The sequence below is a fragment of the Lactuca sativa genome, chromosome 4, assembly GCF_002870075.4.
Source record: "Lactuca sativa cultivar Salinas chromosome 4, Lsat_Salinas_v11, whole genome shotgun sequence".
Taxonomy (NCBI): Eukaryota; Viridiplantae; Streptophyta; class Magnoliopsida; order Asterales; family Asteraceae; genus Lactuca; species Lactuca sativa.
Window position 1 is genome coordinate 186,478,851 of NC_056626.2, and position 13,119 is coordinate 186,491,969.

The window sequence follows — 13,119 nt, forward strand, 5'->3', positions numbered from 1 at the left end:
CCCGCACCGGACCTTCAATCCACCTGGTCCACTCTCTGAGTCTATAGTATGACTGGTCCGCCCGCACTGGGCCTTCAGTCGGCCTGGTCCACTCTCCGAGCCTCGGCACGTTTGGTCCGCCCTCTTGGGGCCTACAGCCTATCCGGACCGCTCGCTGGGCCTTTGGGATAACCGGTCCGCCCTGGGTATGTTGGCCTACAGCACAAAGCAGGTCCCGCCTCAACCTAACCCCAGTCCAACAACCATGTGCACATAAACATTCAATCATATAACATATCACATCTAATCAAACCGATCTAACATATCACATAGCATAACATCATCCTAACCAGGATACCGACCTAACCGGTTACTAGCATAACATCATCCTACATACCAGGATTCCGACCCTAACCAGGTCTCTAACATATACCATCCTAACTACCAGGATGCAACATAGCAAAGCAATAACATAACAATGATACCCGTATCACAATCCGATAAAGGGCCAGCCTTGGTGCCGTAGACCCTGTGGATATAGTGAGGATAACTCACCTCGCAACTACCGACTGAATAGATAAACTCAAGCTGCTCCGACCACTGATACGATCTCCAACACTGGCCAAAACCAAAACTCTGAACTCAAAACAAAAGCCAACAATTACCAAAATGCCCTTGGAAATCAACTGGTCAACCCTTGGTCAAAGTCAAAGTCAACCCCTGACTGACTCTACTCGCCGAGTCAACCCGATGACTCGCCGAGTCCCCATGCACAGAACTTCCCCAATCCGCGACTCAACTCGCCGAGTCACCTCGAGACTCGCCGAGTCCAACAACTCTGAGTCTTTTCATACTCGACTCACCGAGTCATCCCTTGACTCACCGATTCACAGCTCAACCAGAATAAAGGTTAGGACCTCACGACCAGACTCGCCGAGTCCAAGAATAGACTCGCCGAGTCCAAGGCTATCTGCAACCAACTCACCAAGTTCCTGACCATATTCATCCAACTCGCCGAGTTGTTCTTCCAACTCGTCGAGTTCCAACCTATCTTCAAGCAACTCGCTGAGTACACCCGTGTGACTCGCCGAGTACCTCTAGATCTGGATCCATACAGAGGCTTTCCAAGCCATGCAGTTGATCCAAAACGTAGATCTACCCTTCTACAACCCATCCATCACGTAAACTGGCAAACTTTACATGAATCCAAAGAGATCTAAGCATTTACACTCTAGGGCTAGGATTTGGGACAAGATGGCTTTACCAATCACTCAAGAACAGGGACTTTAATGCACCCTAGACCTTCTCCATTCCAGATCTGAGGTAGAAACCTCAGATCTAACCCCCAAACTCAAAGCATTACAAGCTATTTTTTCCAAACACTCCAAAATGATGCATAATAGCCCAAGCAACGAAATATTACCTCAAAGGAAGCTCCAACAGAAGAGATTCCGTGTCTTAGAAAGGCCCCTTGCTCCAAACCTTCTAACTCTCCAAGATCTCTTCCAAAGTCTCTTCTTCAAGGTTCAAAAGCCCTCAAAATCACTCACAAACGCTCCTTAGGGTTTTCTAGACTTCAAGAGAGGGTAAAGAGGCTGGGGGAAAGGTATAATGTCCTTTATATAGGGCTCATCCTCCGAAATTAGGGTTTTCTCCACTCAGCGCCTACTCGCTGAGTCCATCCTGCGACTCGCCGAGTCGGCCACTTAACACGCGACCAGAGTCGCGACCCTACTCGCCGAGTCCACTCATGGACTTGCCGAGTTTCCCTCTCACACTTACACTTTTAGCCCTTCAACTCTACTTCCGATATTTCGGGATGTTACATTCGGGTAATACCCAAATTACCCAAACCCGACCCGATACCCGAATTACCCAAATTTAGTTTGGGTAGGGTAACGAGTAATTTTTCTAACATGAAAAACCCGAATTACCCGAAACCCGAAAAAATTATCCGTTCAACACCCCTAGTCTGTTTTATTGTTTTATTGGTTTTTTTTACTTTGATGTCATGTGGGTAAGTAATCGGGTATAACCTATCAAAATTGGAGACAATGGTATTTTAGAACCAAAATTGAAAGTTGGTTTTATTATCGGATGCGATTAAAACTTAATATATGTAAGTTTGTGTTAGGGTAAATTACACCAATCGTCCCTCGTGCAAGTGTTAGAAAGCACGTTCAGTCCCTATTTTTAAAAATTAACTCGTAACATCCCTCATTTCGTTAAAAGTTGCACGCTTCATCCCTCTAGACATAAAAAGACAATTTTGCCCTTGTTTATTTCTTTTTTGATTTATTTTTCTATTCGCTTGTAATTATTATTTATTTATTGATTTATTTATTAGAAAAACTTTTAAAAAGAAATGGGGCCCTAAGCATACGTTCATAACTTGTCCCCCTATTTCTTCTTCAAAACACCTCTTATCCACCATCACCACCCACAGTGGCGACTCAGACGACACCTTTGGCCGACTTCAATACTCCGACGACATCTCCGAATGACTCCACCAATCCACCCCTCCCATTTCCCCAAATTCCTTTCTTCTTCTTCTTCTTCTTCTTCTTCTTCTTCTTTGAATTCGATCGGTAATCTCTGCCACTCTCTTTCTCTCTCTCACAGATTGCTCCCTTTCTCTCTCTCTATTCACTATCCTCTTTTTAATTTCCGAAACCTCCACCTATCGCCGCAAGTACCTCCTGTAACCATCACCGGTCATCATTCAAATCTCAAAAAATGAACCCTAAACTTGTAAATCGTAGAAGAGGGAGATTCGGATTGGAGAAGCAAGCTCGGATCGAACCTAAATCTTCTCCATCGACGACTGAGACGAAAAGGGGATCACATTCCAGGAGGTGTTTGAGATGGTTTTCGGGGACTAATTTCGTGGCAGTTCTAGGCGGTTTTCATGAAGGTGAGTTTCAAAAATGGTTTTTGGTATTCAACATCAGGTTTGATTGTTAGGTGGTAGCATTTGAAGGCAACCATTTTCGAGGGTGGTGGCAGCAACGATTGTTGTTTTCGATGGTGTAGAGGTTAGAAACGGGTGGTGTGGAGGTTGGGCTCCTTGATGGGCGACCGATGTTCAGGTGAAGTGGTTCATGGTGAAGGTGGTGTTTAGGAAAAAAAAATGGTTGATGGTTCTGTGAATAAGGGAGGCTACAAAAGAAAACCACAAGACCAACGAGCAATATTTACAAACCATATGGACCAAATTCATAAATGTTTCCATAATTGTCCCTCCATACAACTTTTGGCAGGACCAATAGTGTAATTTTCTCTATTAACTATATGGAATGAGAGATGATTTGTACACAATAATTTTTCTACATACATAACAACTGGTGCTTTAAAATGTTGTACTATACAATTCAATAATGCATAAATTATTATGTATGGCAAAAAACTGTTGTATACGAATTACTTTCCATATGTAATTTCTCCTTGCAATTTGTAGGAGATTTGGTCACTAATTTGGAAAGACATAAGTTACATAAATGTCATTGTCCCAAGTGCCAGCTAAATGCATGGAGCCATGACATATACTTCCTATCTTTTAAGTTTTAACTAGACAATTGGCATACGATTCCTGATTGTTTTCCAAAAATAACTTCCTTTAACATCATCCATGTTTTGATCCAACCTATTTTAATTCGAAAAAAAAAAAAATCTTTAGCAAATATCTCTATCGCATTGTCAAAAATATACATATGTTTTCTAGAGTTATAACATTTAAAATTTTCAGATATCGTCATATCACTATTTTCTGGTCATACAAACACTATCCCAAATAAAATGTATCAGAAAAATTATCTTGTTGTTTTTTAAGAACGATAATCATACAATATCAAAAGATTTTACACAAAATATATAGAGAAACCAATCTCTAATGGAAATGTGGAAAATATACATATGTTTTTAAATGATTTAGAAACCGATAATCATAAATAATTTACCGAATCATGTCATCGGTTTATAAAATAACAAACAAATATATAATGTTATCCGGCAAATTAAAATATGAAAATTCGCAATTAAAAAATATAAAATAAAAAGTACGGGTACTCGACGGTTTATTTGCCGGTGTTTTCTGGGTATTATTGTCATTTCGGCAAAAAGCTGTTCCGACGTGGCAACCCACTCCGTTAGTATATTCGGCGGAGAAAACATCTCGTGTCATACACGCACCATGTTATCGGTGTCCCACTATCTCACAAACTCATCTCAGCCGTTGATCTTGCAGAAAAAAAGGGTCATATTCTGTTTGACATGGTCCCATCGTTGAAACTTATGGACAAATATTGAATTGTCCAGCTCACCTGATTTCACTCACCCCCTTCATCCTCTTCGTTACAAAATCTGCGTATATACATTCAAATATCGATAAGAAAATATATTTCCAACATCTGTGTGTATCATATATATCTGTATGCGATATTCTCTTGGATTTCTGAATCAAATTCGTTTTATCCTTCTCCATTCTGATTCATTGGTTGATATTATTGCTGCTTGCGAACCTAGATTCTCGCTGCAATGGCGGTCGTTTGAAGTTTTTGATCGCGGTTTTTGATAATCGTTCGTCTGGAGTTACAAAAGTAAGGGTTTGAGGAATTAATAGAAACGCAAACATGTTTGACGCAATATTAAGAAGCAAGTTTTACTCGAAATGGTAAGCAATTCTCTCACGGAGTTATTTTTTTGTGATTTTTCTCGTTCAAATCTGTTCGTATTTGATTTGTTTTCGTGTATTGTTTGTTTGCGATATCAGCAAGTCAGAAATCAAGATGACAAGAAGGAGAATTGAGATTATAAAGAGAAAGAGGAACGCAATGCAGAAGTTTCTGAGGAACGATGTTGCTGATCTTCTTAAGAATGGTCTTGATTCCAATGCCTATGGCAGGGTAATTACTTCTTTAACTTTCTTGATCTTCTTGTATTCTCTTTTTAGTTTGAAAATAAAAATGGATTGATGTAATTAATTTAAGGTTTATGACAATCAGCACCATTGAATACAATCATCCTCTGTTAATGCACCATTTGAATTTGATACAACATAAATAGATTGATTTCACATCCGAAGAGTTTGTGGCTGTTTGATTTTAGAAATTTTAGAACATGGCATTAACTTGCATCTGATAGGAGTCTTGATTGCATAAACAAGCATTTATTCGGATACTTGATTGTGTAAGAGATGTTTTGCTATTTCTAAAAAGCATATAATTCAAGGATGATAGCGTAAGAACAGCTGGGAATATATGTGTACCATACTTGACAAGAATTATGATTCCATTAAATTATGTCTAAGGTATAAAAATATGTATTTGTGGGTCCAAAATGTGAATTTATCTATCTGTTTGATTTCATTAGGATGATGACCTCTTTAGTATGATAAAAACTGATTTATCAACATAAAACATTAGATTAAATTTGGATGTAGATTAGGCAGGTTTATGACTAAGGTTCATGTGATAACTTAGATATATAAATTGATCATTTATGCCTTTTACTAATGAAACTCTACTTTTAAAGATTCTTTTATTCTCAAAAGACTTCTATTCAAATATTAAATGTAAGCATTTAAACTTTTAGGTTGTGATGTGATTGAGTTCTTTAAAGATCCTTTTATTCTCTAAATAATCTCAAAAAGACTTCTCTTTAAAGATTCTTTTGTTCTAATGAAAACTTTACTTGATGGAAACAGGTTGAACAGTTATATGTTGACCAAAATCTGTCATCATGTTATGAATTTGTCGAACAATCATGCTTGCTCATTCTAAATCATCTCTCAGCCATGGATAAGCAAAAGTAAACTAGTAAACTTTTTCATATTTATTACTTATAAAGGTTCATGTAATATTAAAAAAAAAAATTAACAAATTAATTCTTCATGATCTATAGGGAATGCCCAGAGGAATGCAAGGAATCTATCTCAACTTTGATGTTTGCTGCTGCAAGATTTGCCGATTTGCCAGAATTGCGTGAACTCAGAAGTTTATTTGCTGAAAGATATGGAAATTCTCTTGAACCTTATGTCAACAAAGAGGTGCTTACTACATCTACATAATCAAAAACATGTTTTTTTTTTATTAATTCTTTTGATCAAGTAAAAGTAAAAGGGAAAGAATTATGTTGTTATTAGTTTGTGAAGAACTTGAAGGCAGAGACTCCTAGTGAGGACATAAAGCAGGTAATGATGCTAGAGATTACACTGGAATATGGTATAGAATGGGTTCCAAAGGCTTCAGAACATAAATTATACAAACCACCTCAGTTTGTACAGGTAAACCATTTTCTGATTTTCTTCTAACTGTTAAACATTATTGTTATTATATTTTTTAAGAAAATTAATAAGACATATGTTTTGGTTTTTGCAGGATTCGTGTGAAAATGTGAATGAAAGAAACAAACAATTACCTAAACTTCATCATCAAAATGGGGTTGAAACAACAGAAAAGAAGCAAAGTAAAGTTGCAAAAAAGGAGCATACAGTTGAAAATGAATTCCCATACAAATACAAATCTTGGGCTGAAGCTGAAGTTGAAACGAAAAATAACAATAAGCAGAGGACTGGAAACAGTTTGCCTTACAAGTCAAGGGGTGAAGTTGTAAAGAAAGAGAAAGAGGAGGAGGTGAAAGTCAAACATTCCCCTTATTGGTCAAGTACAAGTAGTAGTAGTAGAAGTAGTTGTTCCACAATTAGCCAAGATGATAATAGTAGCAGCAGCAGTAGTAGTAGTGCTTCTGAGGATGGAGGAGGAGTTTATGATGCATCAAAATCATCATTGCCTCCTTACTTGAAACCAGATAAGTATACCCAAAAAAGTGCTTCTAAGGGTACATGTACATTAAGGTCAGTGGGCCCTCCTTACGTTAAAACAGAAGCGGCAACGAATTCAAATGCTACACTTACTACACCTCCTAAGCAGCAGCCATCAGTACCAAGATCAATGAGGGTTCGAAGACCATTACAGGCAGTGTCAGGCTCTCATGGCCACAATGAAATTTCAAAAGAAACACCAACATCCAAAGTTTCATATGATGATGAAGAAGAGGAAGAGAATAATAAAAGAATCAGGGAGAGAAAGACATTGAACAAATTAGGTTGTGATTTTAGACAATCAGCTCATGCTCCGACACGGATAACTTCACTTCCTGTTGAGGTGGAATCTTTGGAAACAGAGGAAACTAAAAAAGGGCTTGCGAGGGCAGTTACGGATTTGAGTCAAGGCCATGGACATGGACATGTGCATCCTAAACTTCCTGATTATGATGATTTTGTAGCAAGATTAGCGGCTTTTAGAGCCACCAATACTACTTCATAGTCCATACAAGTTTTGTGTAGATTGGTTTGGTTATGTGATATGTGTAATGTGTTTGTTGGTGGGTCAATTAGTATCAGCGTCTTGCTGTTGACTTTGCTAGGATTAGACTAGAGAGTTGTAATACTACGATGTTCAAACTGTTACGAGTATATGAAATTTATTAATTTTTCAGCTGCATATGGTATATGGATCCGAAGTTCTTTAAAACTATTTGACCCACCAACGAACCCCAAAAGTAGCGTTTATTAAAAAGATTAAAACAACTTGATCCGATATAGACAAATATATTATCAAAAGCAGGATTACTTAAAGTCATAATGCTTCTGCGTGGCTTTCAATCAACAATCCGTTGTAGTCTAGTTGGTTAGGATACTCGGCTCTCACCCGAGAGACCCGGGTTCAAGTCCCGGCAACGGAATTTTTTTTTTATTTCGAGCAAATAACAAACAGCATGCACATCAAGCAAAATGTTTTTACACCTATTTTTCTCCCAATTTGATTTATAAAAATATTAGAAAGGAATAGCTTGTGTCCCAAGGTTGGCTAATGATGGAAGGGTGTGTTCCTAGAAGATTATGAAGAAAAAGACAAGACATGTGTACCAATCAACTATAATAAATGATGAGATATCATGTGTTCTTAGGATGAAAATTTTAAGATAAAGAATCGACGCATGTTCCATGTTGGCCTGGTCTTGAAACCAGATATATGCATCTGCATCATTCATATTATAAGCAAATACTGAATTTTCTTATGGTTAATTGACCTTTAATTATTGTTGTTATTGTTGGCATATATATAACTCACCAAAACCATCTCACATGCACTCCCAGGTGATACATGTAATAGCAAGGTACGTGCAGCGAGTGTACTATTTATTGAAGCAAGAACAACTTTTTGTGCTAACATATATAACATATGTAGATATTTGATCTTGCAATGAGAGTGAGTCTCGTGGTTGAGATGAATATTTTCCAAGATGTGTAGATATCATTGCAGGATTTAGATGGCTAATACACTTAATTGTTTTGTACTTTTGTTAGTAACACTAGATGTCACTCATAAATTGAATGTTATGTGTTGTTAGTAGTATTACCTCATATATTAACTTAATAGATTCATTCTTATTATTTTAGTTAGGTGGTAAATACACGTTTGCCATGAATATGTTTTTTTAAAGGCAATCCAAATGTCCATTTGTTGTTATGAGGTGTTATAGTTTGCCATTTTCGACGTAACGTTACAATCATTACTTTAAAAAAAGACTGAGAAAAGGTTCATCAATACTTTGATTAAAATATTATACGTAGTTTTTGTAAAACCAACTACCTTTTTCTAAACAATTTGTAAAACCAACTACTTTTTTCTAAACAATTATATATCACGGGTTTGTACTTTAGTAATTATAAATAATACCAATTTTAATCATTAATCTGACTATTTATTTATATTCTTTTCGCCATGACTTCAATAATCTAATATTACAAACCACAAACAAATAGCTCCGTGATTGAGTGATTGTTGAAAGCCTTCTAACCTATTATGAAGCAACTTTTGCATATAGAAGACGTAGTTTAAATTTAACATAATCTTAAAACGCATACTTCAAAGTTAATATTCAAGACCCTATATTATATGGTTTATACTATTTTCCGATGAAAACATATCTCTATGGTTTATACTATTTTCCGATGAAAACATATCTCTCGTTAGACAAGTATACATACACAATGCAACATAACCTGGAAACACAATATTACACGGGCCGAGCCCAATGGACTAAAATACATCCCCCGAGGCTAGAGTTGCATATTGGTGGTCCCAAACAAGTCTTGAAACGGTCCGGTCTTTTGAGATCGGTCTCAGAATGGACCGGTCTTTTTCTCAGAACGGACCGGTCTTTTTGATTCTCGTCTCTCAGTCTTCCATGCGCATTTTTTGGTTTGATTTATGGGTTTTTTTTGTTCGGTTTCGGTATTTTTCGATTCTTTTGTTTTAGTTTCGAGTTTTTTTCATTAACAAATATGAGATTATCACCAAAATGATAAATTAAGATTTATTAAAAGTGATAATTTAAATTTAATAAAAGAAAAAATGAAATAAATTAGATATTTTGTGATCAAAAAGTGTATAATTAACACAAAAATTATATATTTATAAAGTTTGGTTATGGTTTTTTTTTTTTCCAGATCGGTCTCGTTCAATCTCGGACCAGTCTGGTCTTTTTTTTTTTGACCGGTCTCGGAACGGTCCGATCTTTTCGGATCGGTCCAGGATGGTCCTATTGATTTAGGAGTTGTTGCAACACTGGTTGTTGACGGTTGTTAGCGAGGTACGAGCAGGAGAGTGGCAGGTCTCGAGCCGATCTTTTTTCGGTCCGGTCTCGTTTTAAATCGGTTCAGTCTCGGTCTTTTTTTGGGTCCGAGACCGGTCTTTTTGTGCAGGTCTACCCCAGCCCCCATAGTCGAAATATGGGTAATTGGCCGAGTCTCTTTGTGAAGATCTACATTGTGTACCGAGATGAAGACCGCACATGTAAAATCCATATATATATATATATATATATATATATATATATATATATATATATATATATATATATATATATATATATATATATATATATATATATATATATATAGGGAAAAGTTCAATAGAGAACCATAATTATGGGTTCTTCAAGGAACCAAATCTTTTTTTCAATTTATAGAACTTATTCTTTATCGAAAAAAAAATCTAAAAATATCTAAATTCATATATTAACATTGTGAAAGTGAAAAATATTTTTCGGATTCACCGTGTGAATTTTCAAAGATTCACATTGTGAACTTGACGTAAAAAAATATAAAAAAAAATCGAATTTTATATCATTGGAAAAAGGATAAAAAGTTATGAATTTCTGTATTTTTAGCTTTTTTTTTTGATAAAAAATAAGTTCTAAAAGTTGAAAAAAAGATTGGTCCTTGGTTCCTTGGTTAATTATGGTTCTTTATTGAATCTCACCCTATATATATATATATATATATATATATATATATATATATATATATATATATATATATATATATATATATATATATATATATATATATATATATATGGCCCATACCAATTTTTTCCGGGACAAAGTGGATATCAATCTTAATGTGTTTCGTACGTTGATGTTAAACTGGATTGGTAGAAAGATAAACAACACTTGCATTGTCACAATACACTATTGTAACATTGGTAACAAAGAAGTGGATATTGGGTAGCATAGGCACCTAAATACACAAAGATGCGTATAGATAGGATGACGTTGGAAAAGGCAGACATATATGGTTTCGTATTCAATAGAAGTTGATGGAATGATAATGAGGAGATGATTTGCAATGTTAAGAGCTTCAACCCATAACTCAGGTGGAAGATGGGAGGGGAACATAAGAGTGTGCATGACATTATTTATGGTGCAAAGCATTCGTTCAGACATGTAACACCATGTTATGAATCGTTTCCTAATGCGGGGCGGTGACCCGAAGATCAGGTATCATAAGGCTTAGGGCCTTTGGAAAAGAGGGATTTAGACCCATTTGGGTGTTGGTAATGTAAGTTAGATGATCTGGGAGTCCAGTTGGTGATTTAGAGCCCAAGGGTATACCTATAAAGTGGCAGTTTAGGCTTTTATGGAAATTGTATTCTTTTTTCGGGAAGTTTCAAAGAAAGGATGAGTTGATAGAAGTGTAGAGCTTCTTCTCACCTTTTCGTGGATATAATGTAACGACCCAATTTTCACGACTACAAATTTTCTTTTAAAACATTACTAAAACCACATTTATAAAGACCGTATCATAAGTCACAACATAATTTCATAATATTAATTCCAAACATAACTTATTATCAGAGTAAAACATTCCCAAACTAACTGACTATGGTGTGTGCATTGCAACGTCTCCGAGCTCCTCTTTTAAAAACTGAGTACCTGAAACCAAAAACTGAAACCATAAGCACGAAGCTTAGTGATCTCCCCCAAACTACCACATACCATACAATAACATATAAAGCACATACTGGGCCTTGCCCGCTGCATCGGACCAAAGTCCGAAAACTGCATCGGGTCGAAGCCTGGACTAACTGGGGCCTTGCCCCCTGCATCGGACCGAAGTCCGGAAATTGCATCGGGCCGGAACCCGGACTAACTGGGACCTTGTCCCCTGCATCGGACCGAAGTCCAGAAACTGCATCGGGCCGAAGCCCGGACTAACTGGGACCTTGTCCCCTGCATCGGACCAAGTTCCGGAACTGACTGATCATAGCATAGCATAAACACATATCAACTAGTATAAACACATATACTGCATCGGACTGAAGTCTGAAACATATAACACATACACATGCTTGAATCACAGAGACACCAAGCATACTGAACTACTGCGTCGGACCGAAGTCTGGAACTACTGCTAACTAAACGGGCCGGCATTGTGGCCTTAGACCCGTTCCTACTGAAAGGAAACTCACATGAACTGCTGAGCTCTGCTGATAACCCTCTGGCTGCCAACCGACAACCCTCTGAGCCGCTGCTCCTCTAGCTCTCCGAACTACCAATATCAATATGACACTTAGTCTGTCAGTCCTCCAAAAGTCAACTAAGTCAACTCTGGTCAAAGTCAAAGTCCTGGTTACAGTCAACCTTCCAGGTTGACCCTACTCGCCGAGTCAGCCTACTGACTCGCCGAGTTCATGAGATCAGAAACCTCCTCCCTTCTCAACTCGACTCGCCGAGTCAGACCATGACTCGCCGAGTCTACTGATTTCCAAGTCTTGACCTGTCCAACTCAATGGGTCCCCGCTCAACTCACTGATCCGAGTCTTAACTCGAAGGGTTTGGGGTTTCACGACTTGACTCGCCGAGTCCAAGAACAGGTTCGCCGAGTTCAAGGCAATCTTCAACAGACTCGCCGAGTTGTTCTTCCAACTCGTCGAGTTCCTGCCTATCTTCATCCAACTCGCCGAGTCCACCCATGTGACTCCCCGAGTTGCTACGCGATTTAAGTCTGATATCTAGCCTGACTCGCTGAGTCATCTCCCAGACTCACCGAGTCCATACATGCATTTCCATAATTTCGAGTCACAGAGCTTCTCCTTTGCTCCAAACAATAGATCTGGGTTCCTAGAGTCCATTAGCAACATAAAGTTGCTAACTTTACGTGCTTCTTGCCTCATAATACCAAAAACCAAGCTAGAGAGGAACTCAAATCATGGGGAAAGGCTTTTGCATAGCAACTAACATGGCTTTCTGCATTTTCGATCCAAAAAGAGCTTCGATCTGGAGTCTCAATTCCAGATCTAGCTTATGCACCAATTTCTCATCACATACTCTCAAAGAAACCCTAAAACTCCATGAAAGATGGATCTAGAAAGGAGAAAGCCAAGGATAACGATTCATTACCTCCAAATGCTTTAAAAAGTTCCACCAACTCTGGATCCAAGGCCTCCTCTTGCACCACTATGAATCTCTTCTCTTCCAAGCTCCAAATTACTTCACCAAGGGTAGATCTTGCTCCAAAAACGATTTTGGTGGCTAGGGTTTGGGGTTCTGGACTATAGGGGCTGCAAATGAGCCCTAGGGAAGAGAATAAGATGCTTAAATAGGGTACCAAGTGTCGGAATTAGGGTTTCCCAACCCAGACCAGACTCGCCAAGTCCACTTGCCGACTCTCCGAGTCGGTCACTTACTTTACACCCGGATCCCGCTCCGACTCGCCGAGTTCCTCCCTGGACTCGACGAGTCAACCCTCTTTAACTTAGGGTTTTTCCTTTCCTTTCTTGACCTTTCTAATTT

At 37.9% G+C, this 13,119-nt stretch overlaps 1 protein-coding gene and 1 non-coding gene across 2 annotated transcripts; both read left to right on the forward strand.

The window, feature by feature from the left end:
- The first annotated feature begins 4,298 nt into the window (after positions 1-4,298).
- LOC111886762 (uncharacterized) lies at positions 4,299-7,478 on the forward strand. Its single transcript, XM_023883007.3, has 6 exons — positions 4,299-4,648; positions 4,748-4,880; positions 5,681-5,784; positions 5,878-6,022; positions 6,119-6,259; positions 6,354-7,478. The coding sequence occupies exons 1-6, from the start codon at positions 4,608-4,610 to the stop codon at positions 7,299-7,301; spliced, it is 1,512 nt and encodes a 503-aa protein (XP_023738775.1). The 5' UTR covers positions 4,299-4,607; the 3' UTR covers positions 7,302-7,478.
- Positions 7,479-7,646: 168 nt separating this feature from the next.
- TRNAE-CUC (transfer RNA glutamic acid (anticodon CUC)) lies at positions 7,647-7,719 on the forward strand. Its single transcript has one exon. It is a non-coding gene; the product is annotated as a tRNA-Glu (tRNA).
- Positions 7,720-13,119: the final 5,400 nt, after the last annotated feature.

Coding starts and splice junctions, on each gene's coding strand:
- LOC111886762 (XM_023883007.3), top strand. CDS start 4,608: ATGTTTGACGCAATATTAAGAAGCAAGTTTTACTCGAAATG. Junction 5,785..5,877: donor TCAGCCATGGATAAGCAAAA/GTAAACTAGTAA, acceptor CATGATCTATAG/GGAATGCCCAGAGGAATGCA. Junction 6,260..6,353: donor AACCACCTCAGTTTGTACAG/GTAAACCATTTT, acceptor TGGTTTTTGCAG/GATTCGTGTGAAAATGTGAA.